Source organism: Schistocerca piceifrons, chromosome 5 (assembly GCF_021461385.2).
Source record: "Schistocerca piceifrons isolate TAMUIC-IGC-003096 chromosome 5, iqSchPice1.1, whole genome shotgun sequence".
Taxonomy (NCBI): Eukaryota; Metazoa; Arthropoda; class Insecta; order Orthoptera; family Acrididae; genus Schistocerca; species Schistocerca piceifrons.
The window spans coordinates 664,337,385-664,360,676 of record NC_060142.1 but is presented as its reverse complement, the minus strand read 5'-3'; the positions used below and the strand labels follow the sequence as shown (position 1 = coordinate 664,360,676).

General features: G+C 42.4%; 1 protein-coding gene across 5 annotated transcripts in view; it reads left to right on the top strand.

Annotated features, from left to right (window-relative positions):
* LOC124798133 (alpha-N-acetylglucosaminidase) overlaps positions 1 to 23,292 on the top strand; it is a 366,096-nt gene that overhangs the window by 38,164 nt on the left and 304,640 nt on the right. For all 5 annotated transcript variants that reach the window (XM_047261401.1, XM_047261398.1, XM_047261402.1 and 2 more), the window contains exons 6-8: positions 17,658 to 17,723; positions 22,700 to 22,763; positions 22,851 to 22,996. In XM_047261401.1, coding sequence (XP_047117357.1) covers positions 17,658 to 17,723; positions 22,700 to 22,763; positions 22,851 to 22,996 — 276 coding nt within the window. The remainder of the gene's footprint in view (positions 1 to 17,657; positions 17,724 to 22,699; positions 22,764 to 22,850; positions 22,997 to 23,292) is intronic.

Here is a 23,292-nt window from a genome sequence, read left to right as displayed (position 1 = left end):
CTCTTCTTCAGAAACACTTTCCTTGCCATTGCCAGTCTACATTTTATATCCTCTACTTCGACCATCATAAGTTATTTTGCTCCCCAAATAGCAAAACTCCTTTACTACTTTAAGTGTCTCATTTCCTAATCTAATTCCCTCAGCGTCACCCGAATTAATTCGACTACATTCCATTAGCCTCGTTTTGCTTTTGTTGATGTTAATCTTATATCCTCCTTTCAAGACACTGTTCATTCTATTCAACTGCTCTTCCAAGTCCTTTGCTGTCTCTGATAGAATTACAATGTCATCGGCGAACCTCAAAGTTTTTATTTCTTCTCCATGGATTTTAATACCTACTCCAAATTTTTCTTTTGTTTCCTTTACTGCTTGTTCAATATACAGATTGAATAACATTGGGGAGAGGCTACAACCCTGTTTCACTCCCTTCCCAACCGCTGCTTCCCTTTCATGCCCCTCAACTCTTATAACTGCCATCTGGTTTCTGTACAAATTGTAAATAGCCTTTCGCTCCCTGTATTTTACCCCTGCCACCTTTAGAATTTGGAAGAGAGTATTCCAGTCAACATTGTCAAAAGCTTTCTCTAAGTCTACAAACGCTAGAAACGTAGGTTTGCCTTTCCTTAATCTTTCTTCTAAGATAAGTCGTAAGGTCAGTATTGCCTCACGTGTTCCAATATTTCTACGGAATCCAAACTGATCTTCCCCAATGTCGGTTTCTACCAGTTTTTCCATTCGTCTGTAATGAATTTGTGTTAGTATTTTGCAGCTGTGACTTATTAAACTGATAGTTCGGTAATTTTCACATCTGTCAACACCTGCTTTCTTTGGGATTGGAATTATTATATTCTTCTTGAAGTCGGAGGGTATTTCGCCTGTCTCATACGTCTTCCTCACCAGATGGTAGAGTTTTGTCAGGACTAGCTCTCCCGAGGCCGTCAGTAGTTCAAATGGAATGTTGTCTACTCCCGGGGCCTTGTTTCGGCTCAGGTCTTTCAGTGCTGTCTCAAACTCTTCACGCAGTATCGTATCTCCCATTTCATCTTCATCTACATTCTCTTCCATTTCTATAATATTGTCCTCAAGTACATCGCCCTTGTATAGACCCTCTATATACTCCTTCCATCTTTCTGCTTTCCCTTCTTTGCTTAGAACTGAGTTTCCATCTGAGCTCTTGATATTCATACAAGTGGTTCTCTGTTCTCCAAAGGTCTCTTTAATTTTCTTGTAGGCAGTATCTATCTTACCCCTAGTGAGATAAGCCTCTACATCCTTAGATTTGTCCTCTAGCCATCCCTGCTTAACCATTATGCACTTCCTGTCGATTTCATTTTTGAGACGTTTGTATTCCTTTTTGCCTGCTTCATTCACTGCGTTTTTATATTTTCTCCTTGCATCAGTTAAATTCAATATTTCTTCTGTTACCCAAGGGTTTCTAACAGCCCTCATCTTTTTACCTATTTGATCCTCCACTGCCTTCACTATTTCATCCCTCAAAGCTACCCATTCCTCTTCTACTGTATTTCTTTCCCCCATTCCTGTGAGTTGTTCCCTTATGTTCTCTCTGAAACTCTGTACAACCTCTGGTTCTTTCATTTTATCCAGGTCCCGTCTCCTTAAATTCCCACCTTTTTGCAGTTTCTTCAATTTTAATCTACAGTTCATAACCAATAGATTGTGTTCAGAGTCCACATCTGCCCCTGGAAATGTCTTACAATTTAAAACCTGGTTCCTAAATCTCTCTCTTACCATTATATAATCTATCTGATACCTTTCAGTATCTCCAGGATTCTTCCATGTATACAACCTTCTTTTATGATTCTTAAACCAAGTGTTAGCTATGATTAAGTTATGCTCTGTGCAAAATTCTACCAGACGGCTTCCTCTTTCATTTCTTAGCCCCAATCCATATTCACCTACTATGTTTCCTTCTCTCCCTTTTCCTACACTGGAATTCCAGTCACCCATGACTATTAAATTTTCGTCTCCCTTCACTATCTGAATAATTTCTTTTGTCTCATCATACATTTCATCAATTTCTTCATCATCTGCAGAGCTAGTTGGCATATAAACTTGTACTACTGTAGTAGGCGTGGGCTTCATGTCTATCTTGGCCACAATAATGCGTTCACTATACTGTTTGTAGTAGCTTACCCGCACGTCTATCTTTTTATTCATTATTAAACCTACTCTTGCATTACCTCTATTTGGTTTTGTATTTACAACCCTGTATTCACCTGACCTAAAGTTTTGTTCCTCCTGCCACCGAACTTCACTAATTCCCACTATATCTAACTTTAACCTATCCATTTCCCTTTTTAAATTTTCTAACCTGCCTGCTCGATTAAGGGATCTGACATTCCACACTCCGATCCGTAGAACGCCAGTTTTCTTTCTCCTGATAACAACGTCCTCTTGAGTAGTCCCCGCCCGGAGATCCGAATGGGGGACTATTTTACCTCCGAAATATTTTACCCAAGAGGACGCCATCATCATTTAACCATAAAGTAAAGCTGCATGTTCTCGGGAAAAATTACGGCTGTAGTTTCCCCTTGCTTTCAGCCGTTCGCAGTACCAGCACAGCAAGGCCGTTTTGGTTATTGTTACAAGGCCAGATCAGTCAATCATCCAGACTGTTGCCCCTGCAACTACTGAAAAGGCTGCTGCCCCTCTTCAGGAACCACATGTTTGTCTGTCCTCATCAACAGATACCCCTCCGTTGTGGTTGCATCTACGGTACGGCCATCTGTATCGCTGAGGCACGCAGGCCTCCCCACCAACGGCAAGGTCCATGGTTCATTGGGGGGGGGGGGGGGGGGGCAGTAAGCACTACCTTTCCCAATGTCCATCAGACTCCAAACCCACCAACCTATTCCACGTATACCATACTAACTTTATTCTAACTTACAGCTACTTCGCATTTGGAGGGAAGGATACAAACAAATTCTTGGCACACCCATGACCAGCCGAATGACACTCTCCTGAGGCAACCTTTTTATGGGCCATCTAGAGGATACCTTCCTACCCTCCCAAAACACCAAACCCTTAGTTTGGTTCAGGTTCATTGGTGATATCTTCATGATCTGGACTCTGGAACCAAGGCACACTATCTTTTCTCCTTTGCAACCTCAGCATCATCTCTCCCATCTGCTTCACGTGCTACCCCTGTACACAGCATGTCACCTTCTTAGTTATTGACATCCTCCTCTTTGATGGCTCCATCCACACCTCTGTCCACTTAAACCCATCAACCAACAACAGTACTTGCATTTTGACAACTGCCATCCCTTCCGCACCAAAAAAATTCCCTCCCATACAGCCTGGCACATCTGCAGTGAAGTATGCTGAAGGTCTCACCAAGGCCTTCGCGGACAGGCACTACCCCCCGAAGACCTAGTGTACAAACAGATCTCCCATGCCATTTCTCCCACACACCCCAAATCCTGCCACCACCCCCAAGAACCAACTACAAAGGAGTGCCTCCTTCGTCACCCAATACTAACCCTGACTGGAATAATAGGACAACATCCTTGATCAGGGCTTTGATACATGTTGTCGTGCCATGAAACGTGGTACATCCTACCTGAGATCCTTCCCACCCATCCTACAGTGTTGTTCCATCGCCCACCCAACATCCACGACTTACCATCCTAGTCCATCCGTATGCCACTCCCAATCCCAAACCCTTGCCACAGGGATCATATACCTGTGGAAGGCCCAGGGGCTAGACCTGCTCAATCCACCCATCAAGCACTTCTTATTCCATTCCTATCACAGGCTCAGCCTACCTGGTCAGAGTCTGGGGCACCTGTGAAAGCAGCCGTGTCACATACCAGCTCTGCTGCAATCATTGCACAGCTTTTTATATTGGTATGACTACCAACCAGCTATCCACCAGGATTAACAGCTACAGCCAAACAGTGGCCAAGAGCAAAACAGACCACCCGGTTGCACTAGGTGCATCTGAACACAACATACTTCATTTCAATGGCTTCTTCACAAACTGAGCTATCTGCATCCTCCCTCCACCACCAGCTTTTCTGAACTACAGGGATGGGAGTTTTCCTTACAGCACATGCTTTGCTCCCGAAATTATCCCAGCCTCAAACTACATTAATCAGCTGTCCCCACACCAACCACCCAACAGTTTCCACTCCCTCTGCCCTAATACCTCCTCTGTATTCACACCCTCTTGCCCTCTTTGTGTGCCACCCTCTGCCAACGCACGTGCTCATCTTTCCCTTTCCCTGCTCCTCTCCTTTTCCACTGCCTTTTACCCCCCCTCTTCCCCAGACACCTGCCCCACAGCCTCCAGACACTGCGTGTGTTAACGCTCTTCCCATGCCTCCATCTAGTCCCTGCACATTCCACCAGACAGTGGTCTTCTCTCCCCTTTACACCAAGATCCCTCACACCCATTATCTTGCTGCTACTGAGCACTACCTGTCCAAATGTCTTTCAAACTCCAAACCTATCACCTCTTTCCTTATACGCAATACTAACTTTATCCTAACTCACAACTACATTTCACTGAGGGAAGTGGTACAGCTGTTAGCACACTGGACTTGCACTCAGGAGGATGACAGTTCAAACCCGCATTCGGCCATCCAGATTTAGGTTTTCTGTGATTTCCTAAATTGCTCCTTGCAAATGCTGGGATGGTTCCTTTGAAAGGGAATGGCCTATTTCCTTCCCCATCCTTGACACAATCCGAGCTTGTTCTCCATCTCTTATGACTTTGATGTCGATCGGACGTTAAGCTCAATCTTCCTTCCTTCAGTGCTACATCTGCTTGTCATTTAAAGGGAGTATATACAGACAAATCCTCAGCACAGCCATGAGCACCAAAGTGACATTCTGCTATGCCAACTGGTTTATGGACCATCTAGAGGAAGACTGCACTGTAGTTCCTTCTCTAGATTGTCGCACAGATGACAAAATGCTAGATATTGAAATAGATGACAGAGGGATAGAAAAACAATTAGAATCGCTCAAAAGAGGAACGGCCACTGGACCTGATGGGATACCAGTTTGATTTTACACAGAGTACACGAAGGAACTTGCCCCCCTTCTTGCAGCGGTGTACCGTAGGTCTCTAGAAGAGCGTAGCATTCCAAAGGATTGGAAAAGGGCACAGGTCATCCCCGTTTTCAAGAAGGGACGTTGAACAGATGTGCAGAACTATAGACCTATATCTCTAATGTGGATCAGTTGTAGAATTTTGGAACAAATATTATGTTCGAGTATAATGACTTTTCTGGAGACTAGAAATCTACTCTGTAGGAATCAGCATGGGTTTTGAAAAATACGATCGTACGAAACCCAGCTCGCGCTATTCGTCCAAGAGACTCGAGGGCCATAGACACGGATTCCCAGGTGGATGCCTTGTTTCTTGTTCCACAAGGCGTTCGATACAGTTCCCCACAGTCGTTTAATGAACAAAATAAGAGCACATGGACTATCAGACCAGTTGTGTGATTGGATTGAAGAGTTCCTGGATAACAGAACGTCGGTAAAGCAGATGCCAAACTGAGATTCATTGGAAGAATCCTAAGGAAATGCTTGTTCGCCCACTGCTTGAATACTGCTCGCCAGTGTGGGATCTGTACCAGATAGGGTTGATAGAAGAGATAGAGAAGATCCAACAGAGAGCAGTGGGCTGTGTTACAGGAGCATTTAGTAATCGCAAAAGTGTTACGGAGATGATAGACAAACTCCAGTGGAAGACTCTGCAGGAGAGACGCTCAGTAGCTCGGTACGGGCTTTTGTTGAAGTTTCGAGAACATACCTTCACCGAGGAGTCAAGCAGTATATTGCTCCCTCCTACGTATATTTCGCGAAGAGACCATGAGGATAAAATCAGAGAGATTAGAGCCCACACAGAGGCATACCGACAATCTTTCTTTCCTAGAACAACATGAGACTGGAATAGAAGTGAGAACCGATAGAGGTACTCAAGGTACCATCCGCCACACACCGTCAGGTGGCTTGCGGAGTTTGGATGTAGATGTACATGTAGAGGAGATCTATGTACCCTCCAAAAATGTCAAACCCCTAGTCTGGTTCAGGTTTATTGTTGACACCTTCATGGTCTGGACTCAGTACCAAGAGATGCTATCATCACTCCTTTGCTACCTCAACACCTTCTCTCCTATCTGCTTTACCTGCTCCTCAACCCAGAGTGCCATCTTCCTGGACATTGACTCCCTCCTCTCTGACGGCTCCATCTATACCTCCATTCACACTAAATCCACCAGCCACCAACATTACCTGCATTTTGACAACTGTCATCCTTTTCTCACCAAAAAGTCCCCTCCATACAGCTGGGCCATATGGTAACGGTGTGTCTGCAGTGACAAGAACTTCTTTACTGTGTTTACTGAAGGTCTCACCAAGGCCTTCACAGACAGGCACTATCCTCCAGACCCAGTCCACAAACAGATCTCCCAGCCATTTCCCCTAACATCCATAATCCTCCCACCACCCCCAAGAGCCAGCTACAAAGGAGTGCCCCCTTCATCACTCCTAAACTACATCCTTTGCCAGTGCTTTGATTACCAATCATCATGCTCTGAAATAAGGGACATCCTGCCTGAAATCCTTCCCACCCCACAAAATGTGGTGTTCCATCCCTCACCAAACTTCCACAATATCTTAGTCCATCCCTATTTCACTCCCAATCCCAATCCCAACCCCTTGCCACCCCTGTGGAAGATGCAGGAGCAAGACCTGCACAATCCACCCACCCAGCACTTCCTATCCCAGTCCTGTCACAGGTTTATCCTATCCCAACACAGGCTGGACCACCTGTGAAAGCAGCCATATCACATACGTGCACTGCTGCAGTTATTGCACAGCAGTTTATATCGGTATGAGCGCCAACCAGCTGCCCACCAAGATGGACAGTGACTGCCAAACTGTGACCAAGAGCAAAGTAGACCACCTGTGGCATAACGTGCAGCTGAACGTAACATGCTTAATTTCAGTGGCTGCTTGACAACCTGGTCCATCTGTATCCTGCCCTCCCCATGGCCAGCGTTTCTGAACTGCACAGATGGGAGTTATCCTTAGAATACATTTCCGCTCCCAAAATTATCCCAGTCTCAACCTACAGTAACCTAATTTGTGTAGTTGCAAATTTTTGTACTGTGGAAGGAGGAAATGCCATTATCAGTATACTTAAAAACCTGACAGAGGGGTATGAGTGCTGGTGGAAGGAGGGGGGGCTTTCCAAGATTATGTTTCTATGTTTTCCTTGATTAACTTGGTAACAACAGATTCCAGCAAAAATGTTTTTTTAATATCAAATTAACTTCATTAAATTTTCTACAAAAAAGGGACCCTCTCCAGTTTTTTCTCTGGGAGTTACAGTTTCCGTATTGCAGGTGATGGAAAAATAGTGTCTTAATGACAAAATTAATGTTTGTTGTTAAATGAGCAGGTTAAGTACAAAAATTAAATGTATGTACCAATCTAAGTAAAGTAGAGCTGTATTAAGTGATAAATAGTGCTCAGGCAATGTGACAGGCTGGAGAGGAAAGGGTTTGGGGCTGGAGGGAAGATGCGTGAGGGAAGGAAGGTCATCATAGTGAGGTCACGCATTTCCTTTTTTCATAGGCCTGCAAACTGAAGAGTGAGCAGGTGGGTTCCCAATCTCTCTACCGCACTATGCTACAAGAATCAATTGCAGGGTGTTTCACAAAGTCATACCAACCCTTCTATGGCTTGCCTTCAGAATCACTGATGGCACACAGTGCAGATATGTGTGGGACCATTTATTTTCCACGAACTGCACTAACACTAAATGGAATAGGTATATGACTTACTAATAATACCAACGCAAAAAAATCGTATGGACTGGTTGTTTATAAATCTCTGCAAAATGTTCTACATTGATGGAGGGGAAATTGATTTATAGTCATCCTGTACAGCAGTAGTATCGTTTGTCTGGGAAAGAAGTCCTCCCACACCATGAGCACAGCTTGCTTTTCAGTTTACACACAGACTATACATTTCTCTTATGTGAGTAGACACAATAACACCACTGTGCTCATCTTTGTATAGTGGAGGTATTATCAGTTTATTGAGTACTTATTTGCAATGGAAAGTAAGCTTTTATGTAAAATATGTCCCTATAAGCAATTACTAACAAAGAGATAGAGGGGCTGGCCAGTACTTAACCTCAGCTCAGCACAGCCGATAGCTCCATCCTTGCTACCCTCCCTGTTTTCCTTTCCCTGTTGCTTCATAACCTGGGTTGTGAGTAACTGAATCTACTTTCCCTTCTTCCCTTTCTTTCCCCTCTCTCCTCCCTGATGAAGGAACATTTGTTCCGAAAGCTAAGAACGTAAATTTTCGGTTCTGTTTTTTGTGTATCTATCTGCTGTACTGAGCTGAGGTAAGTACTGGCCAGCCCCTCTATCTCTTTGTTAGTATTTGTTTCACATCTTTATATGAGATTTTCCATTAATCATTTAGATCCCTATAAACAATGGCAGAGAAATGCTTAATTTGTATTTGCCATGTTGCCAGTGACGTGCAGCATTGTTGGGAAAGGGATTGGATTGGAAAATATCACATCTTGTGGTGTCTGTCATTGACAGCTTACTGTAAAGCTGTGTAGCTGAGTTGTAGGACTTGGTGGTGAAGTAGTGAATGACCAGAGAAAGTTGCTGCTCTTTTCTCATCATTAAATGTATTAATGGTGGACTGCATAAATCTCTTCCATTCAAGAATTGCTGGCACTTGTAGAGAGGGCTGCACTGAGTGGAGCCACTTACCACACATCCACATTGTATTTTGCAAGGCGGGTGTGAATATGTGTGAAGGAAGGGGCTGCCTCGTGTTCAAATCCACTGTATGCATTGCTTGTCTGAAGTTCCATAACACCTATGTGACCTACTTCTATTGCAAAGGGAGACAGTTTAAACCTCTGGGTCTTCATATTTTGGTAGAACTGAAGTTGGGATGATGCATTTGATACCCCTCATGCCGTGAAAAGTATTCCAGCCGTTGATGGTGGGGACAATGAAATTGACGTGGTCAAATCCATATTGACCCCATGTTACACTTGGGGCAGGCTCTTCAGTGTGGTAGCTGGTTGACATCACCCACTGTTGAGCTATTTTATGCAATACCTCTCTTAACAACTGCAAATATGTTCTCACATAATAAAGTGAAATTATCTTTGCTGTATAAACATGAGCTCAGTGATGTTATTTGTCTATTTACATAAGAGAGCTGGACAGGAAATACTGGGGAGGTATTGTCTGTCTGTAAACGCCACGAAGTGCCACCATGGCATCTGCTGTGTCGAGGGAAGTCTCATGTTGCCGGGCTTGTAGTTGGTGGCCTGGTGTTGGTTGCTGTGGCTGTGAATATAGCAGACTGCGTCTCGTCCCAGTGACACAGGCTGAAAGGGTTCCCCATTTGAAACTCGGGAGATGCTGGGATGGCTGGATCCCCACTGTTGTAGTTCCGTGAGGTGGCAAAGAGCTGAGGTGCCCAAATGCCTTGGTGGTCGGGCTGAGGACAGAGATTTGAGGCCTAGCGATGGTAGTGATGGGAGTATTATCAGTACAGTGTTAACCAGCACAGACTGCTTATCACATTGCTGCCAACCTGTTTGACAATGATGGCTGGCCTGGGAAGGGTTTGAATGCAACTGACCTGGCTGACTTTGCAGAAGTACCTGTGCTTGTGTGTCACACCATAATGTTCTGGAACAGAGGCAATGACCAAAGGGGCTGTCATTGTGCAGAAGTTGGTCAAACCGAAGTGGCCTCCCAGAGGCTGGTCACTGGGCACTGTCCCATGTAAGGAAGTTGATGCGGAAGCAGGTGCACGGCAAAGGGTTGCAACTTTGGCAGGTCACTGTCCCCAGCAGATGGTGGTGGTGGTGGTGGTGGTGGTGGTGGTGGCTTGGTTCCTGATGCTCCGCCCTTGGCTTCAAACACTGCTACAGTTCATTCAGTTACAAAGGTGATGTACTGACAAAATCACCCAAGTTTTATTATTTGAGAAAAGTGCGTAGAAGTAATTTCCAAATTATATATTCCTGGACCAAACTTGACTGTTATTGCACAAATGAAGTCAGTGCCTAGTTAGACAATGAATTTCAAGTAAATCAGTAAAACATGGGATAAAAATGAACATATTGCTACAGTGATGTTTCATATGTACTGAAAACACAAATTTATGCAAGCAAAGCAACTGGAACATAACCAGAAAAAAAGAGGTATGAGAGTTGTTCTTGATTTCATCAGCGAAGTAAGAGATCAGAGTGCAGATTGCGACAACTTTTTTATGTCTTACACTTTAGGACAGCAGGTACTAAAAAGGAAAATGAGACTATCAAGAAACACACAGTAAGCTAAACCAGACTTCTGCAGCAAATAACCAACTGTGAAATTTATCGTTTATTTGACTTCACAAGTAACACTGTTGTATTGAGTTACACCCTGAAAAAAAAAGGTCATACTTTTGTGCACAGTGACCAAATTAGCAATAGAGATGACAGTAATCTAGAAGTGATTTTAGATTACAATAGAACTACAGGAATATTTTGGACATGCTATCAGCTAACAAATATTTATACTTGTGAACAGAAGACAAATCAGCGACTGATGACTATGTTTTGTGGCCTTCAGTAGATCCCAGTTAGAATGCAAAGAAGTTGACAAAAAGGAAACTACTCTTACAAATCACTTACGAAATGATGCATTGCATCAAGGATTCATTTTCCGTGATCAAACATATCACTGAGGTTTTCAAGAATATCTAAAATACGAGAAATATGAGTGCACAACAACAGGAAAATCTGTAAAATGTGCAAGCTGTAAATTCTGCCTATTAAACAATGATTAATTTTCCTAATTGGTGCTGATTGTTTTTTTATAAAATTTGTATTACTGAAACTTCGTGGCAGATTAAAACTGTGTGTCGGACCGAGACTCGAACTCGGGACCTTTGCCTCAAGTCTCGGTCCGGCACACAGTTTTAATCTGCCAGGAAGTTTCATATCAGCCCACACTCTGCTGCAGAGTGAAAATCTCATTCTGTATATTACTATTTGTAAACTGCAATGGGTGAAATTACTTGATATTATGTGTGGTTAAGTTTTTGAATATTACTCTTGTAAGTAATGTGGATAGGTGTTTCTACCTTTTAAAGAACATTTTAATATCAGTTCACTGTTTTGAAACACTATACATAGTGATCAAACATCATCTCTGCATTCAGAAGAGATACTGAAATATGAATGATAGTTGATTGAAAAATCAGAAACTTTTATTAAATGATTTTTTGTACAAAAACAGAATTTATTTGTTGAATGTCTCATCTAGTTCAGTACACCCAGTGAACATTGTTTTTCTGACTTAAACCTTTGCCATAATTTTTAATTATATGTGGATTTCCTACCATAAATCAATTTCTTCAAGCTTGTATAGGACATGGGCTTAATGTGTAAAGTAATGAAGTTGACTCAGGGTTGACAGGTCACTTCTGCGCAGGATGGTTGGCAGTAGGTGGTTGAGGTGAGGACACAGGCCTGCGGCAGCTAGTTAAAACACATCGGGTCAATTACTTCATTGCAACTCGTGCAACTACACTCATATGCCATGGTATGGTGGCCATGTCCCTCGTGGCATGTGACAAAGTAGACATCTGTGACGCTGTTTTGACTCTCAACCAGTCAGCAGGTCCTGACAAGTGCACCTTGGAATGCTGAAGTATGCAGCCTGGTAGCGACATGCATCCCAATTAGGCATGCCGAAGCCTGCACAAGTGTTGTCAGCAGTGCAGGTGATGACTGGAACACTTGCAGTTCCTTCCTGATAGGAAGTCCTGCCTCTACAAACGGTGACACAAGATTGCCACACCAGTGTAGAAGGGTGAGCAGGAGTTTAACTGCTGCTGGGTTGAACCTGAAGTGGCCCACTAGTGGAGCAACATCAAGTAGTGGGAGGGCTCTATGCCAGTAGATGTGCCATGGTAGCAGCTGGTCAGGCTCATGGTGTTGCTTGTTGACCCCTGGCACAGCCATGCTGGGCATGTCCCGCTTGTGGCAGTCAGTCTGCCAGGCTATCAGTATCTGTGCTAGAATGTCACAGCTATTTATATGAGATAGTGGCTCATTTGTTGTGCCTAAGTGCCACTTTTTGTTGTATTCCTGACAACATTTCCATGGCCTGCTCTGGTGAAACTGCTTGGTCCTTTCTGTAAGATCCTTGCTTTCTGTTATGCTGACAAGTTCATGGTGCAATGCGTAAACAGCTCTGTTGCAGTAAGCAATATGCTGCCATCCTCTGCTCATCAGTTGCCTATGGCTTCTGCAATGTTGCACTGCTGTGTTTCCATAGAATATTCAAAAAATTGTGGCAGCACTACAGTAGAGTTGGTTAGGTAGTAGTTTGTAGTGCAGTTTAAGTTTATTGTGCAGTTTAACTATTGTTGTGGTGCCAGTTGCATGTGTGCTAGCAGCTGTAATGTCTTGGTTTTTTTGTAATTAAAGAAAAAAAATAGTCCTATTTTTGTCAGCAGTGGGTTGTTTACCTGGGTGTGTCTCACATATGTGTATAGAATGTAATAGAATAAAATATTTATTCACCTTAAAACGTATGTACATGGGATGTGTGTTGTCATGTAATTTTTGTGTATGTGTACAGTTACTACATTACGGTATACTTGATCCTTGCCAGATGTTAGAAGAAGGCTATAATGTAAGTTACAACTTAAGGAAAGCACATTGTTTTGGAGACTGACCATTGTTTGCAAATCTAATACATTGTGCCACAATGAATCAACATATCACACTGGTAACTTCATAAAGTATTACAGTTTGTTATTTTGTATACACCCACATCAAAACTCCAAGTCATCTATTAAAAATCAAACAATGGAAACTCCAAGCTGGAAAATCAACAATATAAGGGAAAGATAAATTGCTATTTTCCATAAAGGTGATGCGTTAAATTGGAGTGAGACACAATGAAAAGACATTACACATAAGTATCTGAAGATGGCCTTGTAAGCTGAAAATCTGTTAACACGAAAAAGTAAAATTGTAGAACAAAAGCAGATTAGTGCCTTTCATTTCTGACTTACTCATAAGCTTTCAGCAAAAGCCTTCATTAGAAAAGTAAACACGCACACATTCAGTAGTACAAGAAGGCCCTCAGGGACACATAACCGTGATCTCCGGCAACTCGGACCGGAATGTAGCTGTCATGTAGAATGAAAGCAGCTGTCTGGAGCGAGTGGGGAAGGGGAAGGGATAGCAGGGTATTGGTGAGGGGAGAGATGAGCATGTGTGGCAGACTGTGGAGGGACTAGACTGCCAACAGGTGCAGCGTTGGGATGCTGTGAGGCAGGGAGGGGGGAAAACGGGGCGTGAAAAAGGAGTGGAGTTGGGAAGGGGAAAGACAGGTGGGTATGTTGGCAGAGGGTGGCACAGAAAGAGTGTGCCTTTCATTTCTGACTTACTCATAAGCTTTCAGCAAAAGCCTTCATTAGAAAAGTAAACACGCACACATTCAGCAGTACAAGAAGGCCTCAGGGACACATAACTGTGATCTCAGGCAACTCAGACCAGAATGTAGCTGTCATGTAGAATGAAAGCAGCTGTCTGGAGGGAGTGGGGAAGGGGAAGGGATAGCAAGGTATTGGTGAGGGGAGAGATGAGCATGTATGGCAGACTGTGGAGGGACTAGACTGCCAACAGGTGCAGCGTTGGGATTCTGTCAGGCAGGGAGGGGGGGAAACGGGGCGTGAAAAAGAAGTGGAGTTGGGAAGGGGAAAGACAGGTGGGTATGTTGGCAGAGGGTGGCACAGAAAGAGTGTGAAGGAACTAGAATAGGAAGGAGGTGATAGGGCGGAGGGGGTGAGAACTGTTGGGTGAAGGGCGTGCAGGCATTAGTTTACTGTAGTTTGAGGCTGGGATAATTTCAGGAGCGGAGAATGTGTTATAAAGATAACTTCCATCTGCGCAGTTCAGAAAAGCGGCTGATAGAGGGAGGATCCAGGTGGTTTGGGTAGTGAAACAGCCATTGAAATAAAGCATGTTATGTTCAGCTGCATGTTTTGCCTCAGGGTAGTCTATTTTGCCATTGGCCACAGTTTGGCAGTGGCCGTTTGTCCTGGTGGGCAGCTTGTTGGTAGTCATACCAATATAAAAAACTGAAATGATTGCAACAGAGCTCGTAAATGACATGGTGCTTTTACAGATGGCCCAGCCTGTGTTGAGTAGGAATGAGCCTGTGACCGAACTGGAATAGGAAGTTCTGTGTGGCTGGATTGTGCAGGTTGTGCACCTAGGTTGAGATTGCTGGGAGAATTATGGATGTGAGGGGAAATGGCATGAGAGAGCTGTTAGTGGGCTAGGTCTGTAGGATAGTGCTTGGTGAGATCCTCAGCATATTGGGCAAGTTCTTGTTGCTGCAAATACACTGTCCTCCATTCTGCAAAACACTTGTATGGGAGGGATGACAGCTGTCGAAATACAGGTAATGTTGGGGGGCTTAATGTGGACAGAGGTGTGGATGGAGACATCGGAGAGGAGGAGGCCAACGTCCAGGAAGATGGCATGCTGGGTTACGGAGGACCAGGTGAAGCAGATTGGAGAGAAAGTGTTGAAGTTGGGAAGGGTGTCTTGGCCCTGAGTCCAGATCATGAAGATATCATCATTGAACCTGAACCAGACTAGAGGTTTGGTGTTTTGAGAGGCTAGGAAGGTTTCCTGTAGATAGCCCATAAACAGGTCGGCATAGGAGGGTGCCATGCAGGTGCCCACAGTTGTGTCGCAAATGTGTTTGTATACTTTCCATTCAAAGAAGTAGTAGTTATGGGGGGTTAGGATAAAATTAGTAAGGTGGTATGGGTCCAGCCACACTTCTGTACGCATTAAATCCAGCAACCGCCAACAGTACCTGCATTTCGACAGCTGTCATCTCTCCCACACCAAAAAATCCCTCCCATAGAACCTGGCCACTCAGTGGTGGCGTGTCTGAAGTGACAAGAACTCCTTTGTCCAGTGTGCTGAGGGTCTTCATCAAGGTCTTCACAGGAAGGCACTATCCCCCAGACCTGCAGCTGGAGTCACAAACGATGGTGGTTGACTTTAGGATTGTTCTGTGTAACTATGTCATGCATTTTTACGGCACCCCATGTATGTTCAGTAGTGTTTTGAGCGCTCTGCTGTAAATGTAGTACCCAATGTGAGCATTAAATGTTATTGTTGTGGGTTACTTCATGAATTTTAATTCCATTTCTTTTGAGTTGTTGTGGATGATGGTGGTAGCAAGCAACAAATTTTACACAAGTAAACAAGAGACATAATATGCAGGGTACATGCTTTCATCAAGCGCAAAACACATGTTTACACATATTGCAACTGTCACTTAGAACTTGCAGTTTTGATGTGTTTTTCAGCCTGTGCTAACAGCCGTCATTCGTGGATTGGGTTTTAGTTGCAAACAGATCTCCCATTCCATTTCCCCTCACACCCTCTGTCCCATTATATCCTCCCTATTCTCATTTCCTCACCCTCTTTCTGTTTCGCTCTCTGTTATCACACTCGCCCGTCTTTCCCCTTCCCCACCCCTCCTCTTTTTTTGCGCACCCCATCTCCCCCCCCCCCCGCTCTCTGTTATCACACTCGCCCGTCTTTCCCCTTCCCCACCCCTCCTCTTTTTTTGCGCACCCCATCTCCCTCCCTCCCCCCTACGCATCTCCCTGCCTCACAGCCTCCTGGTGTTACGCCTGTTGACAGTTTAGTCCCTGCATGCCCTGCTAGACAGCGCTCTTTTCTCCCTCCTGTTCTACGCTGCTATACCTGCCCCTTTCCTGTCCCCTCCAGTTTGCTGCTTCCATTCTATGTGACAGCTGCGTTCCAGTCCGAGCTGCTGGAGATGGCAGTCATGTGTCTGAGGTTTACACGTTTATGTGAATTAATGTGTATTTCATTTTCTGATGTAGGCTGTGGCTGAAAACTAAAGTGTGTCTTTTCATTTTGCCTTAACGAGTCATCTGTTATACATTCTCCAGATTTCTTCATTGTATAAAAACGTTTACTTTTTACCCATTTTGTTATAGCACTTTTAAATTTATTCTGGAGCACTAAGTGATCATTTTTAGATAGTTTTTTAAAATATGTGAGACCAAGATATATGTAGCTGTTGTGGACCTTTGCTGGTGTGACATATGGCTTGTTAGTTGCATTTCTGTTTCTCGTGTCATACTAGTGTATTGACATTATAAGGTCAAATTTATTCAGGTTTTCTTTTGTGTGTACTAGCAAATATAAACTAGGGACTGTCTTAATGTTAAAAGTTTTTGATGTAATGTCTGCATCATTCGATTGGTGTGCATTCTGCAGTGCATCTTATGGCCTTTTTTTGGCATTTAAATACAGTCTTAAGTCCAGGTGAGTTTCACCCTATCAGAATTCCATATGCCAAATGTGACCCATGTTGTCATGAATTGGAAGTAGAAAGTGGCAAATGGATGGACCAGGATATTGTGAAGGTTGGCCGGGTGGTTGAATGCTGCTGGAAGGATATTGATTGGGATATTCCTCATGTCAAAGCATGATAAGATGGAACATGAAGGGTGATATTGCATAATGATATGGCATTCCTTTGTTGTTAGTCAGTAGATATGGTTGAGGTATTAATCACATGGAGATATAGATTAAAAGTTTACTTAAACATATTTCTGCTGCCCATCCCACTTCCCCCATTGAGCGCACATGTGCATGCACATATACACACACACACACACACACACACACACACACACACACACACACACACCTCGTGACAATGCAGGCATTGAGATAGAAAGAGAAGACAGCAGTGAAGAAGAGAGAATATAGTAATCAGAGGAAAAGAAAATAGTGGAAGAGGAATGAGAGCAGCTATGAAGTAAGACAGAATTAGTTTTAATAGAGCAATAGGATGAGACATAACAGTGTTTGTAATGCCAGTTCCCACCTCAGAATTTCAGGATGACTGTTATTAGGAGGGTTATTGAAACAGTTTGTTAGGTGTAGTCATTTCCTTAGCTGCTGTATGGATATTTTTAGGATCTTCTCTCTCTCCCTCTCTCTTTCTTTCTCTTTCTCTTTTTCCATGATGTCTGAAGAAGCAAACTGATAATGTTTACATAGACTTAAAATAATCACTTGCCACTGAATGGATCAATTCAGCAATATAGATATTTAAACATTTCTTGTAAATATTAATGCACTGAGTGGCATTTATGAGAAATATGCCTGTCCAAGAAAATGTAGAGAAATGTCATGAAGGATGGGTAAAGATCGTTTGTAGGAAATAGCATTTAGAAAGGGTAGTAGATTAAACTCTTGCTCCGAGCTTGTTCTCCATGTCATTGTTAATGGAATATGAAAGTATGTTTCTCCCGTCGAGGTGTTGACAAGCCTTGTATTCTAGTAGCAAATAACTATTGTATATGGAGTTGACATTTGGTTTACTGACAATCGTTCTTCTCACGCCTCATTCCCAAGAAACAGGTGGGGGATGGGGGGAAGATATCGGTATCAGAATTGCCCTCCGCCACACTGTCAGGTCGCTTACAGAGTGTAAATGTAGATGTAGTGATGACTCATTCTTATTACTGCTATTTTATTTTCATTTCAGATTATTTCCAGATGTGAATATGACTATGATGAAGAAATGGAACAACTTCCCTGAAGAATATTGCTGGTAAAGTATCTGCATATTACATTCTTAATGAATGTATGCAGTAGAGCTGTTCGATTTGCTGAACTGTGTATACAAGTGTTTACATTTACACATTGCAGCGCTATCAGGAGTGTTTTTCATTCCTCTCCCATATTAGGTTTTCTCACATATTTGGGGAAATTACATATGACATGAAAATAAGCTAGCTAAATTGAGTTAAAATGTCCATTTCACTTGGTAACATTCACATATGAATGCATATGGTTAGGAATTTCAGTTCTGAACTAAAAAATGAGAAATGTACCTGGAACCTTGTATGCCTGTTGGACACAATCTGTTATATGAAGTAAACATGGATGGTAGCATTATTAATTATGCAGTATGTGTGTGATGTGTGTGAGCATCAATTCAAATGCAAGACTGTGGCATGTTACATTATAAATATTGCTCGGGATTGAGAAATTGGCAAACCAGGTACCATGTGAGTTCAGATAACTCCCTCCCTCCCCCTCCCTCCCCCCTCCTCCCCCTCTCCCCTCCCCTCCCCTCCACCCTGCCCCCTCCCCCCCCTCTCCCCTCACCCCTCTTTTCCACAAGTCCTGAAGAAGCAAACTAATAATGTTTACTTAGACCTTAATTGCTTGCTATTCAGTAGATCAATTCAACAGCATAGATATTCAAACATTTGAGTCACTTTAGTTCAATATTTGCCCAATTTTATACTCGGTTGGATTCTGAGTGCAAATGGTTTCACGCAAACTGCAGTTTAAACACGATAGATGCTCATAAAAAGCCAAAGTACATAGTATAGATTCCTATGGGTGGCAGCATGATGGAATTTGCTGCCCCCTTATCACTCCCCTCTGCACACTCATTATAGTTCTCAGCCAAGCTAGTGTCACTGTTCACCCTCCATTCCGTTTGTGTAGTGCTGTGCTTGAGCAACAGTGAAACACAGATGCCAATATCTTCTAGGATGCAGGTCACATGTAACAGTAACTAATACATAAATAAAAGATTGCAATCATGAGTCAGTCCAATTCCCAAGCTTTTACTCGTCCCACTATCGAGTGACTTCTGTTGGTACTGTCTCCACAACAGTTCTTTTTGCTGTAATTTATTCCTGTGATAACAGTTGCTGTCAGTTTAATGGGATTTGTTTCGTTTGTTAGACATTTAATTCTGGATTAATTTTCTTTCTTGTTTCATCTGCATGTCACTATCGTGTTCTAAAGCTGGTAATGTTTTCCCTTGGTATTCTAATACGGGAATAGCGACTGAATATATCATTTTACTGCATAGGTCATTAGTTTTTCATAACCAAATTTTAAATCGAGAATTGGGTTCAGAATCAGATAATGGTTTCTGGAGGACAACATTTCCATCTTTGACTGTTACCTTTACTTCAAAAGCAGCATAGATGTATAAGTGTACAATATCCATACATGAATGAGAACTTTTATTGGAGACCCATTCAGATGCAACAGAAGTTTGTAAGTTGATAGAATTTAATGCTATTTCATCCTGTGTTTGACAAAATTTTCAGTTTTTTAGCAGGACAGTAGACTGGTGTAGTGGCCATTTTTTAGTTTACTGCATATCCGTTGCCCTAGGTTGTGTGTCAAGTCAAGTGAATCTTCAAGTAAGGTTGATACCTTATCAAGCACTTCAGCACATCAGAAAATCTTGAGCCTATTCAAACAAAAGTACTGTTTGCTGAGCCCTACCCTTTGGAATTCTTAAAAATAAATTTGTACAAACACTCACCAGCCAAAGCTTCATCTGTAATATTAATCTATTAAACAAGTAAAAAGGTTGACCTCAGCATCAATAGTTTAATCTGCAAATATAAGATGACTGTATTTTTCGAATAATGAATTGGGGGGGAAAACTTGTCTTATCCAGTAAACACGGTATAACAATAAGGCATGAATATTGGCAGTAGTTCCAGTTACAGTAGGTTACATTAGAGGTTTACAGTCTTCGTAACTAACTGAAATAAGGTCAGGTATGTATGTTTGGAACAGCCATAACAGATAGTCCAAACGGCAATGCAGGTAGTATAACATACAGCAGGCAAGTTTGCAGTGAACGGCACCAAATGAACTGATGCTGGAAGACACCAGCTCTTACCAGGTGATAGTGTCAGAGGCCACTGGTAGCATTGTGGGCATAGGAGGAAATATTTATTGTCTAATCCAAAAGTTATGATACTGTAATGTTAACATTATGAGTTAGACAATGACAAAATAAAATAAACTTTAACCACCGATTAGCTGTGATTGACCCAAAATCCATTAAACTAATAATGAAATGTGTAAAATATAATGCCATGCCTGGTAGTGTCAGTTGTCTTCATGCTGTTCACTGTAAACTTGCCTATTGCATGTTAAACTATCTGCATTCCCAGCTGGATTGTACTTATGAATAAGGTATGTAACCTTTCATGTAAACTATTACAACTGGAACTACCACCAGTATTCATGTTTCATCGGTATAGTTATTATAATGTCTGCTGTAACTTAGTTTTTATAGGGTGGTTTGAGAATAGACACAATGACCAAAACTAGTCATCACCTAATTAATTAAGTATACTTCTTAATGCAACATATGATGGAATTCCAACCATTTCTTTCAATAAAGAAAAAAATTGTGATCCTGTTTCACCTTAGGCATGCTGAAGGTCCATGAAAATCTGTTTTGTTGGGCTGTATTGTTTGTAAGTCATGGTTTATGTCATTGTGGTATAAGGAGAATGGAATGGAATCCCATTTTCTAGTGTGTTCTGGAAGGTTTTAATTGTGTTCTTTACAACATTAAATAAATGAGTGTTACCCCAATATACAGGGTGTTACAAAAAGGTATGGCCAAACTTTCAGGAAACATTCCTCACACACAAAGAAAGAAAATATGTTATGTGGACATGTGTCTGGAAACGCTTACTTTCCATGTTAGAGCTCATTTTTTTTACTTCTCTTCAAATCACATTAATCATGGAATGGAAACACACAGCAACAGAACGTACCAGCGTGACTTCAAACACTTTGCTATAGGAAATGTTCAAAATGTCCTCTGTTAGCGAGGATACATGCATCCACCGTCTGTCGCATGGAATCCCTGATGCGCTGATGCAGCCCTGGAGAATGGCGTATTGTATCACAGCCGTCCACAATACGAGCACGAAGAGTCTCTACATTTGGTACTGGGGTTGCATAGACAAGAGTTTTCAAATGCCCCCATAAATGAAAGTCAAGAGGGTTGAGGACAGGTGAGCGTAGAGGCCATGGAATTGGTCCGCCTCTACCAATCCATTGGTCACCGAATCTGTTGGTGAGAAGCGTACGAACACTTCGACTGAAATGTGCAGGAGCTCCATCGTGCATGAACCACATGTTGTGTCATACTTGTAAAGGCACACGTTCTAGCAGCACAGGTAGAGTATCCCGTATGAAATTATGATAACGTGCTCTATTGAGCGTAGGTGGAAGAACATGGGGCCCAATCAAGACATCACCAACAATGCCTGCCCAAATGTTCACAGAAAATCTGTGTTGATGATGCGATTGCACAATTGCGTACAGATTCTCGTCAGCCCACACATGTTGATTGTGAAAATTTACAATTTAATCACGTTGGAATGAAGCCTCATCCGTAAAGAGAACATTTGCACTGAAATGAGGATTTACACATTGTTGGATGAACCATTCGCAGAAGTGTACCCGTGGAGGCCAATCTGCTGCTGATAGTGCCTGCACACGCTGTACATGGTACGGAAACAACTAGTTCTCCCGTAGCACTCTCCATACAGTGACGTGGTCAATGTTACCTTGTACAGCAGCAACTTCTCTGATGCTGACATTACGGTTATCGTCAACTGCACGAAGAATTGCCTCGTCCATTGCAGGTGTCCTCGTCGTTCTAGGTCTTCCCCAGTCGCGAGTCATAGGCTGGAATGTTACGTGCTCCTTAAGACGCCGATCAATTGCTTCGAACGTCTTCCTGTCGGGACACCTTCGTTCTGGAAATCTGTCTCGATACAAAAGTACCGCGCCACGGCTATTGCCCCGTGCTAATCCATATTTCAAATGGGCATCTGCCAACTCCGCATTTGTAAACACTGCACTGACTGCAAAACCACGTTCATGATGAACAATAAACATGTTGATGCTACGTACTGATGTGCTTAATGCTAGTACTGTAGAGCAATGAGTCGCATGTCAACACAAGCACTGAAGTCAACACTACCTGCACTGGCACTGGCCAACTGGCATGAATTGAGGAAGTACAGTACATACTGACGAAACTAAAATGAGCTCTAACATGGAAATTAAGTGTTTCCAGACACATGTCCACATAACATCTTTTCTTTATTTGTGTGTGAGGAATGTTTCCTGGAAGTTTGGCCGTACCTTTTTGTAACACCCTGTATAAGAAGTGAGACTGCTTACAGTACAAAAACAGTTTACCGGTACTAGATTTGTGTTTCATGCTCCATGAGTAAGTGTTGTACATGTGGTCTGACACAAATTAAATGAGACTAGTGCTTCATATTTGTGTACCTACCGTACATGTTCAGCTGGTGGCCATCAGCTTCAAAATTGGGGACCAGTTGAGCCCACACATTCATTCATTTCTTCCTTGGCACAAAACATTTCTACATACTGTTTACTGTGAGGCTGCACAGCAAAGATTGGCATTACAGTGGAATGCAAGAACAACATGTACTTAATAAACTAATTGTTAATTTCCTCAGATTTGATCAGTTTTGATTAAATGTAATGTATTGCGATAGACTGGCTTTTGATTGTCATTATCTTGCAGTTTATATTAAATACAGTGATTTGTATGTAGTGCTAGAATTGAACACCAAACTGAAGCAAATGTAGAGCAGCTGTGGTAAAATGTATATCCTTTATTTGTTGTTCTTAGTTCCGGTAAACAACTGTACATCATGATGTACATTTACTAAATTCATATTTGTTTCTCTTGCTTTGTAGTCCATACCTGTTGGACCCTACTGACACTTTATACCAAACAGTTGGAAGAATGTTTATCTCAGAGGTGAGTTTTAGAAATATTAAAATTAATCAATTTTCCTGTGTTTGTCTAATGTAATAAAGCCAGTGTACTGTTTTGTAAAATTTTCAGCTAATTGCCCAATATGGAACTGATCACATTTACAATTGTGATACTTTCAATGAAATGGAGCCTAATTCCGGAGACTTGGACTATCTTTCTGCTGTCAGTGCTGCTACTTTTGAAGCACTAACCTCTGTTGATCCAAAAGCTGTCTGGTAAGAACACTGCAACACAAAAACTAGCACACACAACTCAGACTTGTATATTGTTATTTGTCCAATTGATAAAATGGAACACTCATGTTTGTCTTCCCTTTGTACTTTGGCCCCACTGTGTTATAGAATTGATTACCACAAAAGGTAATGAACAGTTCTCTTTCTTATGGAAGTTAAATTACTGAACAATTAATTGTATTATTAGAATGTCACACTCCATTCAACTCAATAGAAAATTTGACCATTCAGCTATTTCTTGGTTTCTTAGTGTTCAGTCAATTCTGAGAACTGATTAT